Source organism: Hippocampus zosterae, chromosome 13 (genome assembly GCF_025434085.1).
Source record: "Hippocampus zosterae strain Florida chromosome 13, ASM2543408v3, whole genome shotgun sequence".
Lineage (NCBI taxonomy): Eukaryota > Metazoa > Chordata > Actinopteri > Syngnathiformes > Syngnathidae > Hippocampus > Hippocampus zosterae.
The window spans coordinates 15453869-15476279 of NC_067463.1; the positions used below are offsets into that span (position 1 = coordinate 15453869).

The 22411-nt window shown below is 43.2% G+C and overlaps 1 protein-coding gene and 1 long non-coding RNA gene across 3 annotated transcripts; one reads left to right on the forward strand and one right to left on the reverse strand.

Moving 5' to 3' along the window:
- The first annotated feature begins 354 nt into the window (after nucleotides 1-354).
- Nucleotides 355-18837, forward strand: LOC127613700 (lysyl oxidase homolog 4-like). The gene is made up of 15 exons (XM_052084855.1): nucleotides 355-484; nucleotides 1266-1534; nucleotides 1611-2203; nucleotides 2925-3136; nucleotides 7805-7843; nucleotides 7915-8122; nucleotides 8589-8769; nucleotides 10864-11018; nucleotides 11117-11284; nucleotides 11741-11903; nucleotides 11991-12234; nucleotides 13167-13282; nucleotides 13432-13568; nucleotides 17123-17234; nucleotides 18014-18837. Exons 2-15 carry the CDS (start codon nucleotides 1267-1269, stop codon nucleotides 18082-18084), a joined length of 2667 nt encoding a protein of 888 aa, XP_051940815.1. The 5' UTR covers nucleotides 355-484; nucleotide 1266; the 3' UTR covers nucleotides 18085-18837.
- On the reverse strand, nucleotides 12315-16615 carry LOC127613852 (uncharacterized). Of its 2 annotated transcripts, XR_007966337.1 has the most exons (5): nucleotides 14069-16615; nucleotides 13712-13792; nucleotides 13503-13583; nucleotides 12797-12871; nucleotides 12315-12629 (listed from the first exon to the last, which is right to left on the reverse strand). It is a non-coding gene; the product is annotated as an uncharacterized LOC127613852 (long non-coding RNA). The 2 variants fall into 2 exon arrangements; XR_007966336.1 differs by lacking the exon at nucleotides 13712-13792.
- Nucleotides 18838-22411: the final 3574 nt, after the last annotated feature.

Here is a 22411-nt window from a genome sequence, read left to right on the forward strand (position 1 = left end):
GCAGCGCATATAAGAGTGCATGTGAAATGTTGAAAAACACGGACTTGTGTAAGTTAACGCGCTCACGTGTACTCAGACCACGAAAGGGAAGGAGGGCCCTTGTAGCCTACATCCTGCGGCCAAATGCAGTAACATGCACAAAGAATACATCGAATAAGCTTTATGAAGCACTATAAGGGACATATAACCTGAAAGAAACGATATATCTATCTACATATGCATACCATATATAGCGTATTTTATATTTTTAGTTTTCTCTGTCAGACTTTACAAATGCAATCAGTTGGAATTGTGAGAATAATGAGGAAAATGGGAGGGAGCGATAAAAAAAAAGTCCCCTCTGAGGGAGTGACAAAAAAAGCAAGAGGGAGGGAAATGTGGAGAATAGAGTGAGACAGAAGGAGCAAAAGTCGGTGCTTTTTTTCCATCCTTTGCTCCCTCACTCCTTTCCTCCCAGTCACTCCAAGTTGAGAACAACAGATAGGTGAGTTCATATTCATCAATCTCTCTTGAATCGAGTTTTTGGTTTCAGATCGGTTCCTTTTCATCGTATTTGCTCTTGAATACCTTTTTCTTTATAGTTCACTTTTCGTGTTGCAGCAGCAAAGGCTTAATGCTCGTTTCAATTCTTGGCAAGCTACAGACAAACGTGTTGATTTATGCTTTTCCGCAAGCAAATGTAATGATAGTGCAGGTAATCCACAAATATATTTGAAGCTGAACTTCCCTCACTATTCCTCTTCCTCTTTAAGAGGAAAAAGCTTTCAGGATGAGTCCTAAATGTTTCTTAATCAAATGTCTCCTAAAGATACATACCTGATGTTGACAACATTTTCACGATGGTGTTTGTTTGCTTTTGTGTCTGCGGGTGGAATGCATGCAGCCAAACTTTTGGGGTTTGTGGAAAGCCAACATTTTCTTTGGCTGGATGGAGAGGCTACTTTTAGCTCTGTTAGCCCTCTTACTCTAATTGGTTAAAAATGTTTTGGAACCATTTTAAACCTCATCACTGTCTTCAGATCACTTTGAGAATCAATAAACATTCCAAATAAAACCACCTATAAATTCTCTTGAGTGCCACATAAGGGAAAGAGGAGTAATTTCTAATTATATGTTGTGTCAAAGGAAGGAATGTCGATAGGGCTTTGCATGATTTAAAGGAATTTTATGGTGTCTGTTTATTGTGAAGTCGCTCCTTCACATTCCCCAAGTCGTCACCTCATGTAAAACCGCTTCTCTTTCATAACCACCACTCCCTCCCTCAGGATGCTGTTCCTCAGCTCCTTATCCACGACCTTCCTGCTTCTTCTTCTCTATCCCTCCGAGCTGCCTGCACAAGAGGTGAAGGTCCGGCTTGCAGGTACAGGCCAACGCAATGCCTACGAAGGCCGTCTGGAGGTGTTCTACAATGGCGCGTGGGGCACAGTGTGTGACGACCAGGTGGATCTGAACCTGGCTAATGTGGTGTGCAAACAGCTAGGCTTTCAGCGCAGTCTTACCTGGGCGCACAGTAGCAAGTTTGGTCAGGGACGAGGTATGTCCCGCCCCGTATCGAGATATATTTCCTGAAGAGTTTGTCAGTAACGTTCTCCCCACACTCTGTCGTCCAGGTCAGATCTGGTTGGACAATGTGAACTGCAGAGGCCATGAGAGCTCCATTGCAGAATGCGGCTCCAACGGTTGGGGAGTCCATGACTGCACCCATGCTGAAGACCTGGGCATCATTTGTAGCCCAGAAAGAATCCAAGGTGCCCCAGGAAGGGAGGGCGCTTCCTCATCCAGACAAGAGCAGAGACAACCGAGAACGAGAACCCCGCAGCAGCCAGCTCCATCGTCGGTCTCATCTTCTCAGAGTCGAGGCCATGAGATCGCCCTCCACCGTAACCCGCCATCTTCACGTCGCAATAGGATCTCACCGCAGGAGAACGGCCACGAGATACAGATCCCACGAAGGTATAGAGGGCCAACACATCAACAGGGGCAGCAGGTATCATCGCAGCCGGCAGCCAGCACCACCCAAAGGCGGGAGGAGACACCAAGAAGAGAACCACCCGCATCGAGGCGCCAGTCCGAGAGACAGTCAAATAGGCAGACTAATTCCCCGCCCCAGGCCGAGAGGAATCAGCCATACAGTGGGAACCATATCGAACCAGAGCCTGTTAATCCAGATGTGGGACTGGAGACGGACACACAGTACATCCAGGTAAAAATGTACTTTCCGCATATCCACATCCATCCATCCATCCATCCATCATCTACCGCTTATCCGGGGCCGGGTCGCGGGGGCAACAGCTTTAGCAGGGAAGCCCAGACTTCCCTCTCCCTAGCTACTTCTTCCAGCTCTCCCCGGGGGATCCCGAGTCGTTCCCAGGCAAGCTGGGTGACATAGTCTCTCCAGCGTGTCCTGGGTCTTCCTCGGGGCCTCCTCCCGGTGGTACATGACCGGAACACCTCACCGGGGAGGCGCTCAGGAGGCATCCGAATCAGATGCCCAAGCCACCTCATCTATCCACATCTTCTCTTAAAAATGATTGATCGTTTAGGGTGCAGTCTTAGCCTCTCTAAGTTGAAGGTACGCTTCTGTTTTTAGGACACATTAATAATTCTACCCATGAGAACCATTACAACTATCCCAGACAGTTTAGAATCAAGCAACTCCGAGAGCACACCAGAGTAATCCACTTCAAGTTCATGTGTGTTCTGATAAACGCATGCAACTGTGGCCAATTAGCCTCGATAATTAGACAAGTGTGAAATCATTCAGACCTCAAATAACATGGTCATCTTTTGTATTTAATTATTAATAGGACGCGTAATAATCTCCAAGACAAAAGCCCTTTCGAATTACAAAAACAAAAAAAATCATGATAAATAATAATGATACATACAAAATCAAGCCTAACTCATACTTTTCATGTTTCCAGAGTGCTTACAGCATTCAGCTGACCGAAGCCCGTCTACGGCCCGTGCTATCCGGCAGCCGCGGTGGTCTGGTGACTGAGGGAGTGCTGGAAGTGAAGCACGCTGGGAAATGGCGTCATGTGTGCAGTCAAGGCTGGGACCTCAGCAGCAGCCGTGTCGTCTGCGGCATGTTGGGATTCCCTTCTGCCGAGACGTTTGATCAAAACGCCTACAGGTGAGTGACTCAGTGTGTGTGCGCGTGTGTGTGTGTGTGTGTGTGTGTGTGTGCGTGTGCGAGAAAGCAGGCAAGTGCACGGACACAGGCTATGAAAAGGATGGAAAAGTGTGGTCGTAGACACTTCCTTTTGCGGACTTGTTGCTCCCATGCCTGAATCGCCCGTTCCATCCTTCTCCGGGATGATAACCACAACTGCTACCGTTAGCACGACCACACTTGGCATGACTCGTTCACTGCGGCATGAGCCAAAGCCAACTGTCCACCAGACTGTCTGGCCCATTGACTGACTGGGCCTCAATGCGTGCCTTGATAAGAGTCCAAGGGAGTATGTTATTAATGTCTGACCCAGAATTAAAAAAAAAAAGTCATTCTCATGAAGCGTATCTTACAATATGTTTATGAACTCATTTAATCAAGAAACTCGTAACTTGTTAAGCGCGAAAACTGCGACCTGCCCTCAAGAGGAGCTGTAACTGTAATGCAGACACTGTACGATATTGGACTTATATTTAAGTCAAAATGTCGACCACGAGGCCATGTGATTTCTCAAAATCAAGTATGAGTAATTTAATCAGGAAAGAAAGGTCATTTGAAAACGAGGAAAATTCAAACAAAATTGAATGTTATATTCAATCCATTTTGTGTAGCGCTTGTCATTAGGGTCACAAGTGAGCTGCAGCTTATCTCAGCTGACAGGTAGACACTAAACTAGCTGTCATATTGAAGGGCACAGACGAGCAAACAATGATACTGTATACACTCAGATTTATAATTATGGACCATTTATCATTTTCACGTGCATGCTTGTGAAACATGGCACGACGCCACGCTACCCAGAGAAAACCCACGTAAGCAGAAGGAGAGTATGCTTTAAACTGTGCTGCACCAATGCAAATCTATTATAAAGATGCGTGTAATGATGTTTATTATTTGAAAGTAAAAAAGAAATCTTGTAATGGCCTCCAAGAAAAATATAGCTCTTAAAATTAATGAGCGAACTCTAAAAAATTCAAAAAGCTCTTATTTGCAAACACCGTCTGGTCCATAAGTGAACTTAGTCCCCGTGAATGCAACTTTTCTAAGCGGAGCCCTTTTAGCCTCCCTCACGCAAACCCCAACACACAAATACAAATGCGTTGCCTTCACCTCTCCAGAGAAAAGCATCTTATAACACTTTACACAAACCAAATCCATCTATGCACACAAATAAACGTGCCAACGTGCGCATGCAAACAACCCTCTGTGTGGCTGCCCACAGAGGTCTTTTTCGAGCCTGGCGAGCAGCACAACTAGACTGACCGCTGGTCTGCACTGTGCCATTTGTCGCCAATAATTACCCCTTGTCCTTGCCCTGTTCAACAGCTTGCCAATCGGACACACGCTGGAGTCTCGTCTAACACCAATTGCAACAACTACCAATGAACATCTCATGCTTTAATTAACGCCATCGTAAGCGGCAGGGGGAAAAAAAAAAACAGGGATGGATCTCAAAGAACGGCTTCAACAGCTGAGCCATCATAAACATGACAATGTTTCCCAAAGTGTTCTCTGCGCTTTTCGAAATGGTCTCATGCCTTCTCGTAATACAGATCAACATCAACTGAATATTAATAGCACCACTATCACCGGACAAAAAAAAAGCCAAATGTGACCGCACATCATTGGAATCAGTTCAGGATCAATATTGATCTGAATGTGACAAAAGGAGAAAAGATTGAAATGAAATACGTCAGACATACCAGAGAAACATAACATCGGAATGTTGGGTGTAAAATAAACGTAGCACAGTACTTCTGATAGTATTTCGACCAGCAGAGGAGTCGTGGCTGGCCTTGCTGTCACACCACTGGTTGCACGTTGCCAATGCAATGGTTGCAATGGTTCATTGTCTTGCCGCCTTCCATCCTCTCGAATCCACACGGTGAAAAGTAAATACAGTAGACAAGCTTTCTGTTCGATTGTTAGTTGTCTCGTTCTGGCCGGGGACCGAGCTTGCGAATACCCCTCGAGATACTTTGAGGCGAACGCGGCATTCACCAGCATGCGTGTTGTTGCAGGCTGTCGGGTTGCCCGGGAGGAAATAGCTTGAGTAAGACCTTCTTGCAAAGCTAACTTTGTTTTGGACCAAAGAACACAAATGAGTCTTGTGATGGCTTCTGGTCAAGTTATTTGAGATCAATATTTGTTTGAGGCTTTAAACTTTGATGTGCTTCGCCGACCCTGTGACAATGATCCCTTTGACAGTTTGAATGTTTGAGGGCTTGTGACTCACTGGATAGCAGACGTATTACAAAGTATATTTGACTTTGGACACTCTTGAGAGAGGAGGATGCACAAAACGGGGTTAGATGGAGGAGATTGATTCGCTAAAAGCCGAAAGGAAAAGAAGAACTCATGACTGTAACCTTTCATGGCACTTTCAAACAAGAGTGTGTCAGTGGACATCATTACTTTGTCTCGTGTGAGACTTTCATTCCATGTCCATTTAAGAGCTTTAATTACAATCTAAGAGCCACTTTATTATCCAGAAAATAAATGATCAACCTGGCTGGCCAAATCCCGTCGTTGTTGTTGTTGTTGTTTTTTTTTCTTAATTTGCTCCGCCCCCAATCTCGCAACGCTTACATAAATGGGATGCCGGTCAATTCCACACGTCCTTTCATCACAGCCATGATCCTTTTGACTCCTCTCTCTCATCTTGTCTTCCCCTTTTTTGTGATTTATTGCAAAGTATAACAATCTGTTGCAATGGCCCGATAAAGAATACATTTGTGAGTTTTCTCCGTCTCTCGTGCATTGGGGTCAGTCAGACCTGCCGGCGCTTGACACAGCCAATTGTTCCTTTCTGGCATCGTCATGCTAGCACAACATAATAACAGGTCATTTCTTCTCTTTTGACACCGAGCTGCTCTTTCCAATATTCCTTTTGGAATCGTGTGGTCAGGGTTGCATAAAGGAATACTGCAGCCAGCCTTCTGCAAGATACGAACTAAGAGACACGAAACTGCTGATGGTGTCGTTCCTTTGCTTTCCTTCACATCTCCTACCTGACAAAGACGGTATAGATCTCGACTTGAAGCCAAAATAGAGTGATTTTTTCTTGAATTCGGGCATATCCTATTAAAAGTTCTGAGAGAGTCTTACATCACCGGCCTCTTGTTTCCAGGCATGCAGTCATGACGCTGGGTTTGAGCTTTAAAGGCTTTTTTAAAGAGGCGGCGACAGAGGGAAAGTTGATATGTACGTGCTTATTTCCACGTCTGGTGCGTGTGAACCAACATGCTACTGCTCGAATCGACCGCACAGCAGACACTGCCAAGCACAGCAGGCAATTATACCGGTGACTCTCATCTCCTCCTCCCAACCAACCCTGTGAACTAACACCCCCTTACTGTCCCAATTATTGCTTAATCGTCAGGTTACGAAAGGTCTTCAAGAGCCCGGATGGGCTGACGCCACAAAAAGTAGTGTTCGTAAGCAGCAGGTAACAATGGTAGTGAGCATAAGGAATAATACAGTATGGCATGAACATAAAGGACTTGTAGATGTATGGTACATGGGCTAAGCGGTGTCCCGTTTGGTGGGGACCTGGCTACAGGAGTGTATTATCACCATTCAAGTCATGAGAGTAAAAACGCAATCCCCACTTCCCCCCCATGGTTGCATATGCTCGATTGCGCGATAGGGCATTGCTGAAACATCCCATCTTTTTCACGGTGGCTTCTTTACCGTAGAGGTCTCAAGGTGTCAGAGCCATATGAGTGTAGCATCAAAAGAGTTTGTCTGCATCTGATTTAGTAACAGTCACGAGCATCTCCTACTTTAGTTTACCCAATATTTACATTTGGATCACTGGTCTGGTGGCGCAGGGAACCAACTGGCCCTCTGAAGTATACACTTGTGACAGTCCTGGGTGTTCTGACTCACTGAATTCACAAAGGGTGTCCGTGAGGCTGCACCTGCTTTGTGGTTACACTGGTTGATGGAAGTGGTCGGCTTTGGTGTGAGTGTGTGTGACAAAATGACATTTTCCAGGCCCTCGCTGGCTCGTGAAACTTTATATATCTTCAGACAGTCTTCTCTTTTTTAACACTTGACAGTTTTAGCTGGCCGAGCGTGTCGGCGTGCACACACGTTGGGCCTAGCCCTCCAAAATATCAGCTAAAAAATAGATGAATGTAAGAAAAAATGGTTAGTGTGTGCTCGTGTACAAGTAGTGGCTCATGATGTACAGTACCTTTTTTTTTCCTGACTTCAAGATTGATGGTAGCCTCTTAGTAAGGCACACATTTTTATATCCCACACAGATGTCCCAGACGTCCCGCTAGACATAAGTACCATGTATGACCAAACCAAAAATGCTTGACAGGAAACATTTAGAGGGAAAAAATATTTTAGTTTATCCACAAATGCAGATGAATCCGAAAGTGTGTTTGTATCGAATGAAACAAGGGCGATTGAGAGTAGGAGCGTGAAATGGAGCGAGGAGCTCAGACCTTGTGTGTGTGTGTGTGTGTGTGTGTGTGTTCTATTCTGTCTATACTTAGCAGACTATTCTAGGAGACAATAACAAATTGAGTAGCAGTAGTAGTTGTTGTTGCTCACTTTGGAGTACGTTTCTAAAGTTTTATTCCAATGCATTTACTCGCACTTGTTGTCTTTCAGGAAACTGTGGGACTCCAAACTAGCGGATCCATCATCCAGGTAAACTCAGTTGTTAAAGAAACAGAGCATTCACACATGCCGGCATTTTACATCAAACAATCCCTTGTCAGATTGAAGACTCAAATCACCAAGAAGGCCTACTGGGTGGAGAGGGTGCAGTGTCAGGGAATGGAGGTCTCCTTGTCCCAGTGCCAGGCCCAGGTTTCCCTCCGCAGGAGCGGCGCTCCATGCGCAGGGGGCATGCACGCTGTCGTCCGCTGTGTCCCTGGACCGCAGTTTGTGCGCAACGGCCGAAGACATACAACACACACCGTGTCGGTCAGTTCGGGCTTCAAAACTCATAATTACAAGGATTGATGGAACTATATAGGCTATATAAGGTACACCCGCAAAAACATCTCTCGCGAGCCAATGCCGTACAACAGTTTTCTATTGATATTTTTGAATCACTTGATTAATTGCATTGGCAATTGGCAAAGTGTCAAAGTATTAAACCTCTCGATGCGATGCAGTTCCTAATCTCGGTCATCTACGGTTTGCATTTGAAAATTATAACATCCTAGCTCAAGTACTCCCCTGTTAAGTAAAAATATCTTTTTTTGTTTTGAGTTGAGCTTTGGGTAAAACCTCAAAGAGGTTTTAGAGAGAAAGTGCAAACAAACATACTGTCAAAAAAAAAATAAGTGCGCTGAAGAATGAACACGGAAATGGAAAACTCAACATTCGAAAATAAAAAGCACGCTTGAAAAGAGCAAATGTTGACTTATTCTCTTTTTCCTACCAGAGCAACGTGCGCCTGAAGGCGGGGCCCCGCCTTGGGGAGGGTCGCGTTGAGGTTCTGAAAGAGGGCAAGTGGGGCACCGTGGCAGACCACCTGTGGGACATCACCGACGCAAACGTTGTCTGCAGAGAGCTCGGCTTCGGAACGGCCAAGGAGGCCCTGACGAATGCTCAGCTGGGAGAGGGTGAGACGAGACGAACGTGCATAAATGCACATATACGCCGCGGAACACTTTTGTGTGGAAGCGACTTCTTACAAAAGGACATAGCACTTGGTCTTGTACTCTCTACATCGATATTACAACCAAACCGAGGTCTGTTCCTAGTTGACTACGATCACGATTCTCACTCACATTCATACCTAAATGGGCAAATTAAAGGCTTGACGAAACCCAGCAAGCATGTTTTGGGACTGTGAACATAGCAAAGCCGAGATTCAAGAATATTCCTGCTTTGATGCCGCACTGCTCGTCCGTGTTCTGTGAGACTTTCTTTCTAAAACCAAGAAAACTCGACACACCCTCGCTTACGTTTTTTGCAGATGGCCCTTTGATAAGCGAGCTGCTGTTGACGGCGTATTTGCCCATGACTTACAAGTGATTGTGGTTAGGGAGTGACAGTCGGCGCAGATTATTTTCATTTATTAATTTCAAGAGAAAACATGTTGTTTTTTGACTAATTACAATTCATTATTTCTTGTATGACATCTGACTAAATTCCCCATGAGGGGGTCAGACTAAACAGCTAAATGTGTGCTTCTGAAATGGCTCGATGCCCAATTCCAAAAAACTACAAAGGACTACAAAAGTATTGCAGCTGCATTGCTGCTTGCATCTGAGAAGCTGATGGTTGCCCGTTGTTTGATGGCACATGCGCGGCCCTGGAAACACTCCCATGCAGTTGTCTCACAAAAGCAATGTCAAATGTTTTCCAAACGTCACTTTGACAAGTTGCCGTCCATTTTTTTTGAGGGCGCCGTACTTCTGCTGCAATTAAGTTAATTTCCCGCCATTATCTTTCTGCCCAAATGACAACATCCAGCAGCGTGATCCTCAAGGGCGGCTGCGTTTCCGTCACTCCACTTGCCCCAAATGAAGTAATTCATGGAAACCTTTCAGGGTTGTTAAAGTAGGTGCTGTTGCAGTGAGTGTTGTGGGTTGAACTGTTTCTTGACAAAGTTCAGGCCTATTTCGCCATTTTGCACAAACACAGGAGAGTACTCTGGGCCCCGCCGGAGTTCTGGGAGGGCTCGTGGGTGGTGCACTTTGAGACTCAAGGCTGGGTGACATCAGTGGCTATTTGAGGGGAACAAAATATAGCGCTTAATAAAACTTTGGCCTCATATACCTTCGCAGACTTCAGCAAGTTCAAAGATTTTTGGCTGGAAGTGTGCAGTAACTCGGACGGCAATTTTCTCTCTCTTTCACATGACCGTTGCATGAGGCATTTCAGACGACTGAGCGTGAATCGCAAAACGCATCTGTACAGCGAGGATGTATTTGACTTGATTCCGCTCTGGATGGATCTTACATTGACACTCCGTCGCATACATGAGCGCTGTTATCTTTTGCCGCTCCGACCGAGTCAATTAATTGTTTTAATGTAAAAAAAAACATTTTAACTGTTTGCAGCTCTGACTAAATGTTGTCATTTTCAGAATGATCTAAATCAGGGGTGGGCAATTATTTTTGGCATAGGGCCACATGAGAACCAGAAAATATTATGGAGGGCCGGATCAAAAGGGTGAACTAAATTCGACATAATATTAATTGGATTTCTTTATTTAAAAAGCAGTATTTTACATTTTTTGGCACGTTTTCCAGACTTTAAGGGTACATTATTCCGTCGTATCGATCGGGATTTGCTTGACTTGGCGCTACTGCGGGCTTCTGTATCGTCTTCCCCTTCCTCCCTATGCTCCGCAACTTCAAGTAACTGTGCCACCTGGCGTTGAAATGTCATTGCAAGTCCAAATGAAATGAATGCAGTCGTTGACATCAAACCTTAATTGTGTACCAACCTTCGGGGGGCCGGATTAAAAAGACCAACGGGCCGGATTTGGCCCACGTGCCGTAGTTTGCCTACCCTTAATCTAAATTGATTAATCGTGTTTTGGAAAATAACAGTGCACTTTTTGAATCATTTGTTGAAAGCAGAAATCAGGCACTGTAGTAAATTATTCACATTCCCAGTGGAAATTTCCATAACTTGCTGCTTTTTTATTTTTTTTCATGAAAAGATTTCCACTGCTGACCATTCCCGTAATTTTGCCATTCTAGGTTCCGGTCCCATCCACATGAACAGTGTCCAGTGCACAGGCAGAGAGACGTCCCTAACAGAATGTCCATCCAAAGATGTCCCCCTGTACACCATCAAACACAAGCAGGACGTGGCGGTCCGTTGCAACGTCCCCAACACCGGCACGCAGACCACAGTGAGACACACACACACACACACACACACACGTCCATGAGGTCCACACACCAATCTGTGGCGGTGTTCAATGATACAAAACACACTCTTTGCCTTCAGGTGAGGCTTGCTGGAGGCAGAGACAAATCCGAGGGTCGCGTGGAGGTGTTGATAGAAGTCGGAGGAGTGAAGCGCTGGGGCTCGGTCTGCAGCGAGAACTGGGGCATCAACGAGGCCATGGTGGTGTGCCGACAGCTTGGCTTGGGTTTCGCCTCCAGAGCTCACCAGGTAATTGGCGGGATCAATACGCGTCCTCTTGTCTTCTGCCCTTCGCGTCACTCCTTGAATTGGCGTTGATCCTTTTTACTGCCTCATTTGCCTTCCCTCCGGGCTGCTGTTTGTGTGTCTGCGCTGTGTTATTACCCAGGCCTGAGGTAATTATAGGCTTCTCGAAGGTCCACTTCAGGCACTCTGAAAATAAAAGATGGAAAGTAAGGCAAAGAGAAATCGGCAGAAATTCTCAGGGAAAACAAGATGAAAATAGGGCCGGGCATGGAAAAGGCATAGTGGTTGTGCTGAGGCATTTAAAAGACGAATATAAAAAAAGAGTGTGATCCTATTTACTGATAGATTCAATGAAAAAGAGGTCTTTTGAGGTCTGAAAGCAAAAAGGGGGAGAGCCTCCTTTCATCCGGTTTTAAGCACTGAGCAGGGCAAAAACGTTCCCCTTCCATGTGCGTCCAGGAGACTTGGTACTGGGCGGGCTCCAGTGATGCACGCGATGTGCTTCTCAGTGGAAGTCACTGTGTGGGCTCTGAGCTGTCCATCCAGCAGTGTCGCAAGAACGCACACGTCTACTGTCCCAGAGGTGGCGAGGGCAGAGCCGCTGGAGTCACCTGCGTGGAGAGTGAGCGAAAAACTGACGCTTTGGTTTGTTTTTGAATACTTGTTGTGCAAAGACTTGGAACTCCCCTCTTTGTGTGTACCCTCACAGGTGCTCCTGACCTGGTCGTGGATGCCCAGCTGCTCCAGGAGTCATCTTACCTGGAGGACAGGCCTCTTCACCTGCTCAGCTGTGCCAACGAGGAGAACTGCCTCTCCTCGTCTGCTGCCAGGATGAACTGGCCTTACGGACATCGCCGACTGCTGAGGTTTTCCTCCCGTATCTTGAACAATGGCCGCGCTGATTTCCAACCTCGAGCCTCCAGGGAGAACTGGATTTGGCATCAGTGTCACAGGTACGCTCACTTTCATTATCTCAAATAGGAGTCAATTTCCATCCTTCCGAACAACATTGGCATAACTCAGAGGCCATCGGACTGCATGGATATGCGCCCAAATTGTAAAAGTCAAGCATCGACTCTACGAAATCAGAACCTTTGAGGATGCCGCCCCTGTGAAAATGCAATGTACCCCAAAAAGGTCTAAAGACGCACGTTTCCTGATCGTTGATATCAGCACTAACATTGACCTCAGAGCAACTTGATTTCTTTACTCAGCTGCTGAGGTTTCATGTCCTAAAACAAAAGAGGCAGAGCTGAGGGTTTGTTCTAGCCTCAATCACTACCTCCCCAAGCAGCCAGCACATTGGTTTGGTTTCCCATTTTTGCCTGTGCCTCTTGCGGGAATGGTTCTATAACGAGAGACAGAGTGACACCAAACAGATAAACAACCCACTGTGAGACGCCTTTGTAACTGCACAACAGGATTTCTCCTTACTCTGTTTAAAATTTGAAATTCCTGTTTAGAAATGATGTTTTTGCTTCAGACAAAAGCATAACAAAGAAGCGAATTGCGTACCTTTACGCTGATTATAATGAAAGGTCAGAATAGAAATTTCCCAGGCGCAGGCGATTGAGAAGCAGGCCATCAAAGCTGATGAAACACAAAGAGGCAATTAGATGTCAAAAACAGATGACAAAAGAGATGCCTCACTTTTGTCCATAATCTTTGAGAAAAAAACATTGACTACAGTTCTGGAGCGGTGCATTTTTCATGCAGAAAAAAATGCTGACCATTCATCCATTCTGAATAAATCAAAATCATCTGATTCTGATTTCTGAATAAATCAAGAAAGTCAATCAAAGAAAATTCAAGTGAATTACTGTCAGGATCCCTGTGATTGTAGCTCTCTTCATGACTGAAACGATCGCCCTCTCCCATTTTTCAGGCACTACCACAGCATCGAGGTGTTTACACACTACGATTTGCTGACCCTCAATGGAACCAGAGTGGCTGAGGGTCACAAAGCCAGTTTCTGCTTGGAGGACACCTACTGCCCCGATGGTCAGACAATCAATTTCCAATTCAAATTTCAAAGAAAAATACACTTGGTCCATCCTTTCAAAATTCTTCACATCAAAACTATCCAACCACTTTGCCTGCGGAGGCACGCCCCACACTATAAATCTTCATTAAACCCTTTTGGCTCTCAGGTCTCCAGAAGCGCTATTCCTGCTACAACATGGGACAACAAGGCATCTCAATTGGCTGCTGGGATACTTACCGCCATGACATTGACTGCCAGTGGATCGACATCACAGACGTGCGACCTGGTGAATATGTCTTCCAGGTGAGGATGCTATTTCTATGAAATGAAAAAAAAAATTCCAGGAAAGTCTCACTACATGCTCTCAAATTCCATTTAATTTTCTTTCGTTGTTATTTATTGAACGCCAGGAGAATAATAAACCCAAACACAATGAGCACACTCACGCAGGAGATGCTGTTGGCCACAGCTCACAACTAGACACTCATGCCCGTTGATGTCACATGCAAGATGACCAAACCCTGCCTCTAAAAGACACATGCATGTACTTTGTACACAGACACAACAATATGTATTTTTAGTTTAAATGTTTAGTTTAAAATGGAAATTTAAAGTGTGTCTAAATTTAAAACGTGTTAAAAGGGGGCGTGCAAAGCAAGGTGATGATGAGTCAATGAAAACTAATGAAACTCAAGATAATATTGAAAAAAAAAAGTTCTTTCACAAAATAAAATAAAAATGAGTGCTTTTAAAATAAATAACTGAAACAAATGTTTATTTTTATAAAATTAACTAAAACTAACCAAAATTTTGGCCGACCAGTTAGCGCGTTGGCCTCACAGGGTTCGATTCCAGCTGCGGCCTTCCTGTGTGGAGTTTGCATGTTCTTCCGGTGTTTATGTGGGTTTTCTCCGGGTACTCGGATTTCCTCCCACATTCCAGAAACATGCATGGCCGGTTAAAGTAACACTAAATCACACACATATGTCAAAGTTAAGGCCCGGGGGCCAGATCTGGCCCACCACGTCATTTTACGTGGCCCGCAAAAGCAAATTATCTGTATCAACTTCCATGATCGTTGCTTAAATCTAGACCAAAATCTCAAATTGTCATACGTAATAAATAAAGGTGACATTTTGCAATAATTGTGTTACCCTGTTTATACTCACTTGAGCAATGATTGAACTGATTTCAATTCTAGTGAGCCATCATTTTTTTTTTTGTGGCCAAGTAATATTACGATGTGATGATTAAGTTAAGTTTCACGGTCTTAACGGCCCTCCGAGGGAAGATGTAACTCCAAAATGTCCCGCGACAAAAATGAGTTTTACACCCCTGCTCTAAATTGTCCCTAGGTGTGATTGTGAGTGTGAATGGTTATTTGTCTATGTGAGCCCTGAGAGTGGCTGACAACCAGTTCAGGGTGTCCCTCGCCTGCTGCCCCAAGACGGTTGGGATAGGCACCACACCCCGCGCACCTTGTGAGGACGAAGCGGATCAGAAAAAGTTTGGATGGATGGATAACGATAATTTAAGTGAAAATGTCCTTTGTTTTTATCTTTGTGAATTCATTTCAGAAATGAGCTTGCAGGATTTATTTTGAATTTATTGACTTAAGTATTACTATATGGTCGAACAGAAGAAAGAAGGACAAACAGGTGTTTGGGAATTGTAGCCTACATATTATTATAACACTTAGTGACATTTTTTTTAATCTTGCATTCCACAAATTCTCCATTTGTGTCAAAAATAAACTAAAGCTAATATCAAAACTAAAACAAACGTCAAAACAAAATTTTAAAAAATAATTAGAACTGTGATGCAACTAAATAAAACCATAATAATAAAATAATGTATTTTTTTAAATGAATGGACTATTGATATGGTAGATTTTCTATAGTGCAGGTGGATCTGGAACGTGTAACCCATTACCCATTGGGAGCTCACTGTCTTCGGTTATGTAAAGACTCGATGTGTCATTGTGAGTGAGTAATTCATTGTCTGTCTACAGTACATGCGTTTGTCCTTTCCTGGAATGGTCATCAACGTATCTGGGACACAAGGCAGCTTCCAAGCAAACTTGAACAGTATAAACGGTATAGAAAATAGATGGGTTAGCTTTCAGCCATCTGGCAAATACGCGCAAACTGAATGCCAAATTGCATGTACCGGTAAGTGTGCTGAAGAAAGGGAAAAGGCAAAAGTTAAAAATCTGCAAGCCCGTGTGGGATAAAAGCGATAACCAACTATAATTGTAGCAAAGTGGCTCTTGGCTAAGCATTCAGCCATTCAGGTACGCCATGTGCATGTTGTTTCAGGGTGTGTGTGCATTTAAGGCGAGTGCATTTAATGTGGCTTTATATAGAAAGCAGACCTGCTATTAGTGAGAGAGTGGAGCTTCTTGGCCAGCAGACAACCTCTCAGCACTTCACAGTATTTTATTTTTTTTCATGTTGAAGTCGGTTGGTCTTGTCAGTTCCCTAAACATCCAATCGACTGTGCTGACCTACTCATCTGTTCTCCCGCTCTGTCATTTGTTCTATTTTGGACTGCAAGCTAAGTGGCACCACATAGATGATGCTCATGGTTTCTCAGTGTTTGCATGATCAGAGATGCTTTCGTCAGACGTGCAATGCGCTCTTCCGCAAAGCACACATGAGGCAACGAGTCCAGGACCGGACATCAAACCAAGTGCGGACGTAAAAGTTGAGATTTGTGGCTACGTGACTCGGCAACTGTCCACCGATTTCATAAGGAGTAAGAACTGAAGGGAGGGCGATCGCAGATGCTTAGTCAGGTTTCTTCCACCAGCTGGGTGTGGCCTTTACCAAGAATAGCAGACATTTTTAGCGCCTTTTTTTTTTTTGTAGCAATGAGTCACGTTGACCCAACTTGATTGCCCCTTATTGTAATTAACCACCGGTCTCTGCAGTCGACACATGCAGTGACAACCCCTACCGACATCTTAAATCATCCCTTTTGACTTTTTACAAACTTTATAGAACTATAAAAAAAGTGTGCTCAAAACATTAGATGGCTAATTTTGTCTGTAAACCAAATCAAAAGAATGATACTTATGAATAGTTGCAGTAGTTTATGTATGTGGGTTATATATCCATCAACTTCAGTACATTTAAAGTCACGTTTTTATAATATGACAGTGTGTGGTCAAATTATCTGTTTGATGTGTGCATGGGGAATATTAATTTACAGCGTGCATTTGCTCATATAGCAGTGGGAAGCACAGACGGAGTGGAAAAGAAATCAAGTCGTGGCAACCAAGCGTGGCTACAGTCTAATGACAGGCTGCAACTTCAATCTTAACCAAAACTTGTCATCCGCATCCCTCGGCTGTTTTTGTATCCTGCACAGAGATAACACCGGAAAGTGATGACATTCATCTCTTCAACCCCCAATTTGGGCTATTTAGAAAAAGAGAGAAGAATAATTCTGCGGCTCCTCAATCGCCCACACGGAAAGTCGCCTGTTTCCTAACTGTCACAAGTTCTTGTTTGTTTTGTTACATGATTAGAAAGATCTTTGGGTTTAGTCTCAACAGAAAAGTAAATTTAGGGCCCCACTGCTGCAGGGAGGAGGGGGGAATCTGCGTCAGCCTTATAGGGCTGGACTAGGAATATAATTATACTAAATAGAGTGCAATCAAGCCATTGGCAAACGGTTGAGATTAAGGGGCACGCCCGCCGTACGTCTACAAATATTCCTGGATGCATATTCATGGGAATTTGGCTGTAGATCTTTGAAAAATAAGCATTACATTTATTCGGGTTCCATGTTTGTATGAATGTAAATGTGTGAAATCCATCCGTGTGATCAAACACGTGTCCCTCCTTTTACAGGTGGAGGTCAACCCTTCTTTGGATATGGCTGAATCTGATTTCAAGAACAATGTGATCCGCTGTCGGTGTAAATACGATGGAGCGCGAGTTTACATGTTCGGATGCCATGCAGGTAGAGTTTAAAGACATGAGATGAGAGCCCTCGGGTGGGACCAGATTGGATTGGAGGGGGCAAGGGTGTGGGATGAGATGGCTGATGAGGTGAAATGAGATTTAAAAAATGGAATGGGAGATACAGTGCAGGTAGGAGATCAAATGGGATGAAATGAGATTGAGAATTGGATGATATTAAGGATGACATGATATGAGAGATGAGATTCAGAATGGGATGACATTGGGGATCAAATGAGAACAGATTGATGATGCTGAAATGAAATACGATTGAGGATAAAGTGAAATAAAAATGAGATTCAGATAAGACTATGTAGTGGAGGGTAATATCAAATGAAGCAACATCTGGATTAAAGTGGGATGAGATGAGCAAATACTAGTTTGAGGATGAGGCATGATAAAAAAAGAAGGGATGAGATTAAGGATCAAATGAGATGAGATTGGGAATGAAATGAAATGACTTTGAGGATGAAATTAGAGTCAGGATGAGACGGGATTGAGATTAGATGATTATATTGGATGGTAAAGTGAAATGAGACATACGGGATGGGAAGGGATGAGCTCAGATAGGATTCAAGAATTGAAGATTTGAGATGGGAGAATATCATCCGGACTGTCTTGAGTCCTATATGACAGGAGGGAACACTGAAAGATGATTGGATGAAAAGAGAAGGGATAACACATTGGGGGGATGGGCAGGAATGAGATGAGACACCTGAAGAAATCATGCATTTTTCGCTCCATTTCCCGCCGCGTAATCCGCTTTGTGTGTTTCATCAGGTGATGCTTACAGCGCTGATGTCGAGGACTTGTTTGACCACGAGCGTCAGATCACCAACAACTTCCTGTGAATGGATGCTCACTCCGGTACAGGGACAGAACCATTCAATTCCTCAGTACACCTCAACACAAGACAGAGAGGTTGAGCGACAAGAAGAGATGAGAGGGTGAGGGCAAGTTGCGGAGGGAATCATGAATTTTTGGAACCTGGTGACTGTCTACCAGAGGCAGTTCAAGTCAAGATGATTAAAGGAGAAATGTTGCCAGGTCGAAGAAAAAAAAGAAAAGCGCACATCATCCAAAATGTTGATTATTTCACTTTTTCGAAATATTTGAAATGATTAAATTCCAAAGTCGAAATTATCACAAGAGTACAGAAGGACATTAAGGCACCACATTAACTGATGGCATTCACTTTCCAATCGCAAATGCGTTTTTTTGTTTTTGTTTTTGTTTTTACTGTTGCAACGGTGTGCTTTTGGGTTTTGAATGAGAACATTTTTTTTTCATTCCATGGTGCTATTTTGCCTTATTTGAATAAATATTGTAATGTATTGCACATGTATTGTCATGTACAGTTTTATATTACCTCTCTGGAACAATGTTAGGGCTCTAATTTATGCAGATTTTATTGTACTTTTGAGTTGGCATTGTCCATGCGTGGCTGTGTTTTGTATTGTTAATTTTATTATGAGAGATCATTTACCTGTTTGTTCTTCACCTGTTCAACAGTGGTAACACCAGATGAGACCTGGAGGCACCACAGTAGTACGCCTTAAATATTACTTAAATGGTAGAGCAAGAATAAACATCACCATGACAAACATGCTTATTTAAGGAATGGTTATTTTTCCTGTAGATTTTGCACAATAAAGATTAAAGATTAATGTTAGGATCGAGCTGAATCTGCTCAGTCAAATATTTCCTTTAAATTGGATCTTCAAGGTGTATCGAAGTTACAAGGCAAACTCCACCAACGTTCATTTTCATGTCAACTTTATTGTTAAATGTGCTACATGTGCAACATACAGCACAGATGAAATTTCTTTCCCCAGGAGAGAGAGGAGCCGCTGCGGGTGCCCGCGCCGCCATCAAGAGAACAGTTAACATAAAATGACAAATAATACAACACAACATATAAGACACAGACAGTCGTGCAGTCTTAACCACTTTTCCGCATACACTTTGTTGTTTGAAGCCGTTATCGATAAAAGAGGAGCGAATCAAAGTGTCCTTTCATCAGCGAGTCAAAGATGCCATGCTGAAAATACAATAAATGTGCACATGTCTGCTACAAGCTAAGTTTGAAAGCAAACAAGAAGATGTAGCGTCCATTGAGAAAAAAATTGGCTCACATAATATATCCCATGTAAATCCGCTTCGATTCCGAGTCGCGACACCCAGTTCCACACGTGCATCGGTGCTCTGCGCTGACGCTCCTTTTTTCTCATCGACGGCTCCACCAGCCATCCATCATTCCAGCCGCAGACTGTCCAACAGCACCAACATTCCTGCTGAACAAAGCGGGGCTGTGAAAAATGCTGCCCATTTCAGGTGCGAAAAACAAGTCAAGTCAAGTCAACAGTATTTATAGAGCACTTTCAAACAGCCATCGCTGCATACAAAGTGCTGTACATGGAGCGATTTAACATTCACAATAAACAGTAAGACGAATCGGTAATAAAGGCGGTAGAAAGCACCAAGCAGTAAAATCAAGAACAAATCTAAGTCATGCTGAGTCGAGCGCCAAAGAATACAAGTGAAACACAAGCGCCCAGCTCCCAATCAAAATCAAAATCTTTTTTTTTTGCTTTTTCTGGCTCGTACACTCGTGCTGCCGAGAAGGCGCAACCACCAAGAACAGATTCTTCTCCTTTTAACAATGTCATGGCCAAAAAATGCTGAAAACAATCCACAGCAGGTCCACACGACGTAACAACAAACACAATGTGACAAAACAAAACACAAAAACCACAAAAAAAGCAAGGCTCTTGAAGAGCACTTGCCGACGGTTGTCTACTCATGCACCATCTTGCCTTTGGCAGTTAAAAAGACATTGTAAAATCACGTTGGCAAATTTACATCTTTACATCTTACACATTTTTTTTAACATATGGTAACCTTGAGGCTTTCCGCACAGTAAACACTCTCACTACGAGTTATCTGTTCCCGAAAACATCAGTGGCTGTTATTCTTAATTGTCTCAGTGTTAGCTCAGACCATGTCGGGTTTTAACAAGCCACTGGTCACTGCAACTGAGTGGAGGTTAGCATGACTGCAAACGCATCACAAGGATTTTCATTTGAAAGAAACTATTTTGTTTGTTTCCTTTTGGTCCGTGTCTCATGTTTGGTTTGTTTGGTTATTGAACATAAAACATATACAGTAATAATTTGAGAGAAAATAAGGTAAATAAATCATGTGATCAAAGTTAGTATTGTATAGAATATACTAAGAACTAAACTGGCATGCTGGACATTTCCTGAGTGATGCTTTATAGGGCTGTTTGCAAAGAATCAGCTTTTGGGTCACATACGATGATGATTCAGCTGCAGGAGTGAGCTCAGGGAGGGCTACAGAGATACACAGCTCTTTATTTTTGGGACAATTTCAGAATTGGTATATATTTGCTTTAAATCCACCGAGCAAGTAAAAAGAGAATGAACCACCGGAGACAAGAAATGTTGATGAATGGCATATGAGTAATACATTTCCATACAATTTACAATTACCGGTACTAAGATTAGAATAATGACAGATATGACAGGAATCTTCAATTTCAGATTAGGTTTTACCCGACTTTATACAGTATGGTGTGTAATTTTTATAGGCAAGACTATCATATCATAACTGAACATTGGCATCATTAGAGTTAGACTGTATTGTGCAGCCTTTGCACGCGTGTGTGAATGTGTGTGTGAGTGTGTGTGTGTGTGTGTGTCTGTGTGTGTGTGTGTGTGTTTGTGTGTGTGCGTGTGTGTGTTTACCTAAACCAACTGAACAAATCTCATTCCAGAAAAATGAGTCCTTCCACAAAACCATCATCATTGACATGCTGGACTCAAAACAGTTCATGTAACTTGAATGTGGGCATTATAATTTATTTTTCCTCAAGTCAGGCCACGACTTTCAAAACAGTTATATCAGCTGAAATAAGTAGCAGGGTGCCATGCATCAAATCTTCTATTTACTTCTTTTGCCGATTCAGCAGACTGTACTTAGCTTCCATAAAATGTTTTTGTCTTTCGCTTTGGGAACAACAGAGTCCTGAGAAAACCCAAATTGAACGTGCAAGTGTTGAGTTTATGTGAAACAGCATCCAGTGCACAAAGTTCCTTGAGCAATGTGGCATCTTCAGCATGACATTCCCTCTGCGAGAGCAGAATATATCAAACAAGTAAATGTTATCTGAAGGTGCATTTCAACATGTTCAACATGTTCAACATGTTTCAACAAGAGGTTAAAGCACTAACGTTTTAATTGACCAACTACTGATTGTATTTTGTAACACAGATGTTAGCAAAGCTAAAATAATTTTATTTGAAGGTGGGTTTTTTTTACTGAAAACAAGCATCACATAAGCAGCTCATCCTTCTATTTTGCTGAATGCAGCTTAAGAGTTGATGTGTTATTTGAAAAGCTTCTGTGGTTGTCCTCGGACGCAATGAGTAAGGTGTTTTTAGCCCCAAAAAATGACCATGTATACTAAGATGTTTTTAGCCGAAAAAAACGACCATGTATAGTAAGGCGTTTTTAGCCGAAAAAAAACGACCATGTGTAAGGCGTTTTTAGCCGAAAAAAAAAGACCATGTATAGTAAGGTGTTTTTAGCCCCAAAAAAATGACCATGTATAGTAAGGAATTTTTAGGGTCAAAAACGACCATTTCTAGTAAGGCATTTTTCGCCAAAAAAAAAATGACCATGTATAGTAAGGAATTTTTAGTCCCCAAAAAACGACCATGTGTAGTAAGGAATTTTAAGCGTCCAAAACGACCATTTATAGTAAGGCATTTTTGGCCGAAAAAAACCCGACCATGTATAATTAGGCATTTTTAGCCCCCCAAAAAACGACCATGTATAGTAAGGCGTTTTTGGCCGGAAAACAAAAACGACCATGTCTAGTAAAGCGTTTTTGGCCGAAAAAAACGACCATGTATATATAGTAAGGCATTTTTAGCCCCCCAAAAAACGACCATGTATAGTAAGGCGTTTTTAGCCAAAAAAAAAGGACCACGTATCGCAAGGCGCTTTTTTTTGTTAAAACGCCTTACTTTTCATGGTCTTTTTTTTCGGCTCAAAACACCTTTCTATTCATGGTCGTTTTTTTCGTCGCAAAACACCTTACTACACATAGTCGTTTTTTTAGTCTAAAAACGCCTTTGTATACATGGTCGTTTT

What these genes read in the sequence shown, in the direction of transcription:
- LOC127613700 (XM_052084855.1), top strand. Translation starts at nt 1,267, where the DNA reads ATGCTGTTCCTCAGCTCCTTATCCACGACCTTCCTGCTTCTTCTTCTC. An exon ending in ATACAACACACACCGTGTCG is followed by an intron (nt 8,123 to 8,588) that starts GTCAGTTCGGGC and finishes TTTTCCTACCAG; the next exon opens with AGCAACGTGCGCCTGAAGGC. An exon ending in GGACACCTACTGCCCCGATG is followed by an intron (nt 13,283 to 13,431) that starts GTCAGACAATCA and finishes TTTGGCTCTCAG; the next exon opens with GTCTCCAGAAGCGCTATTCC.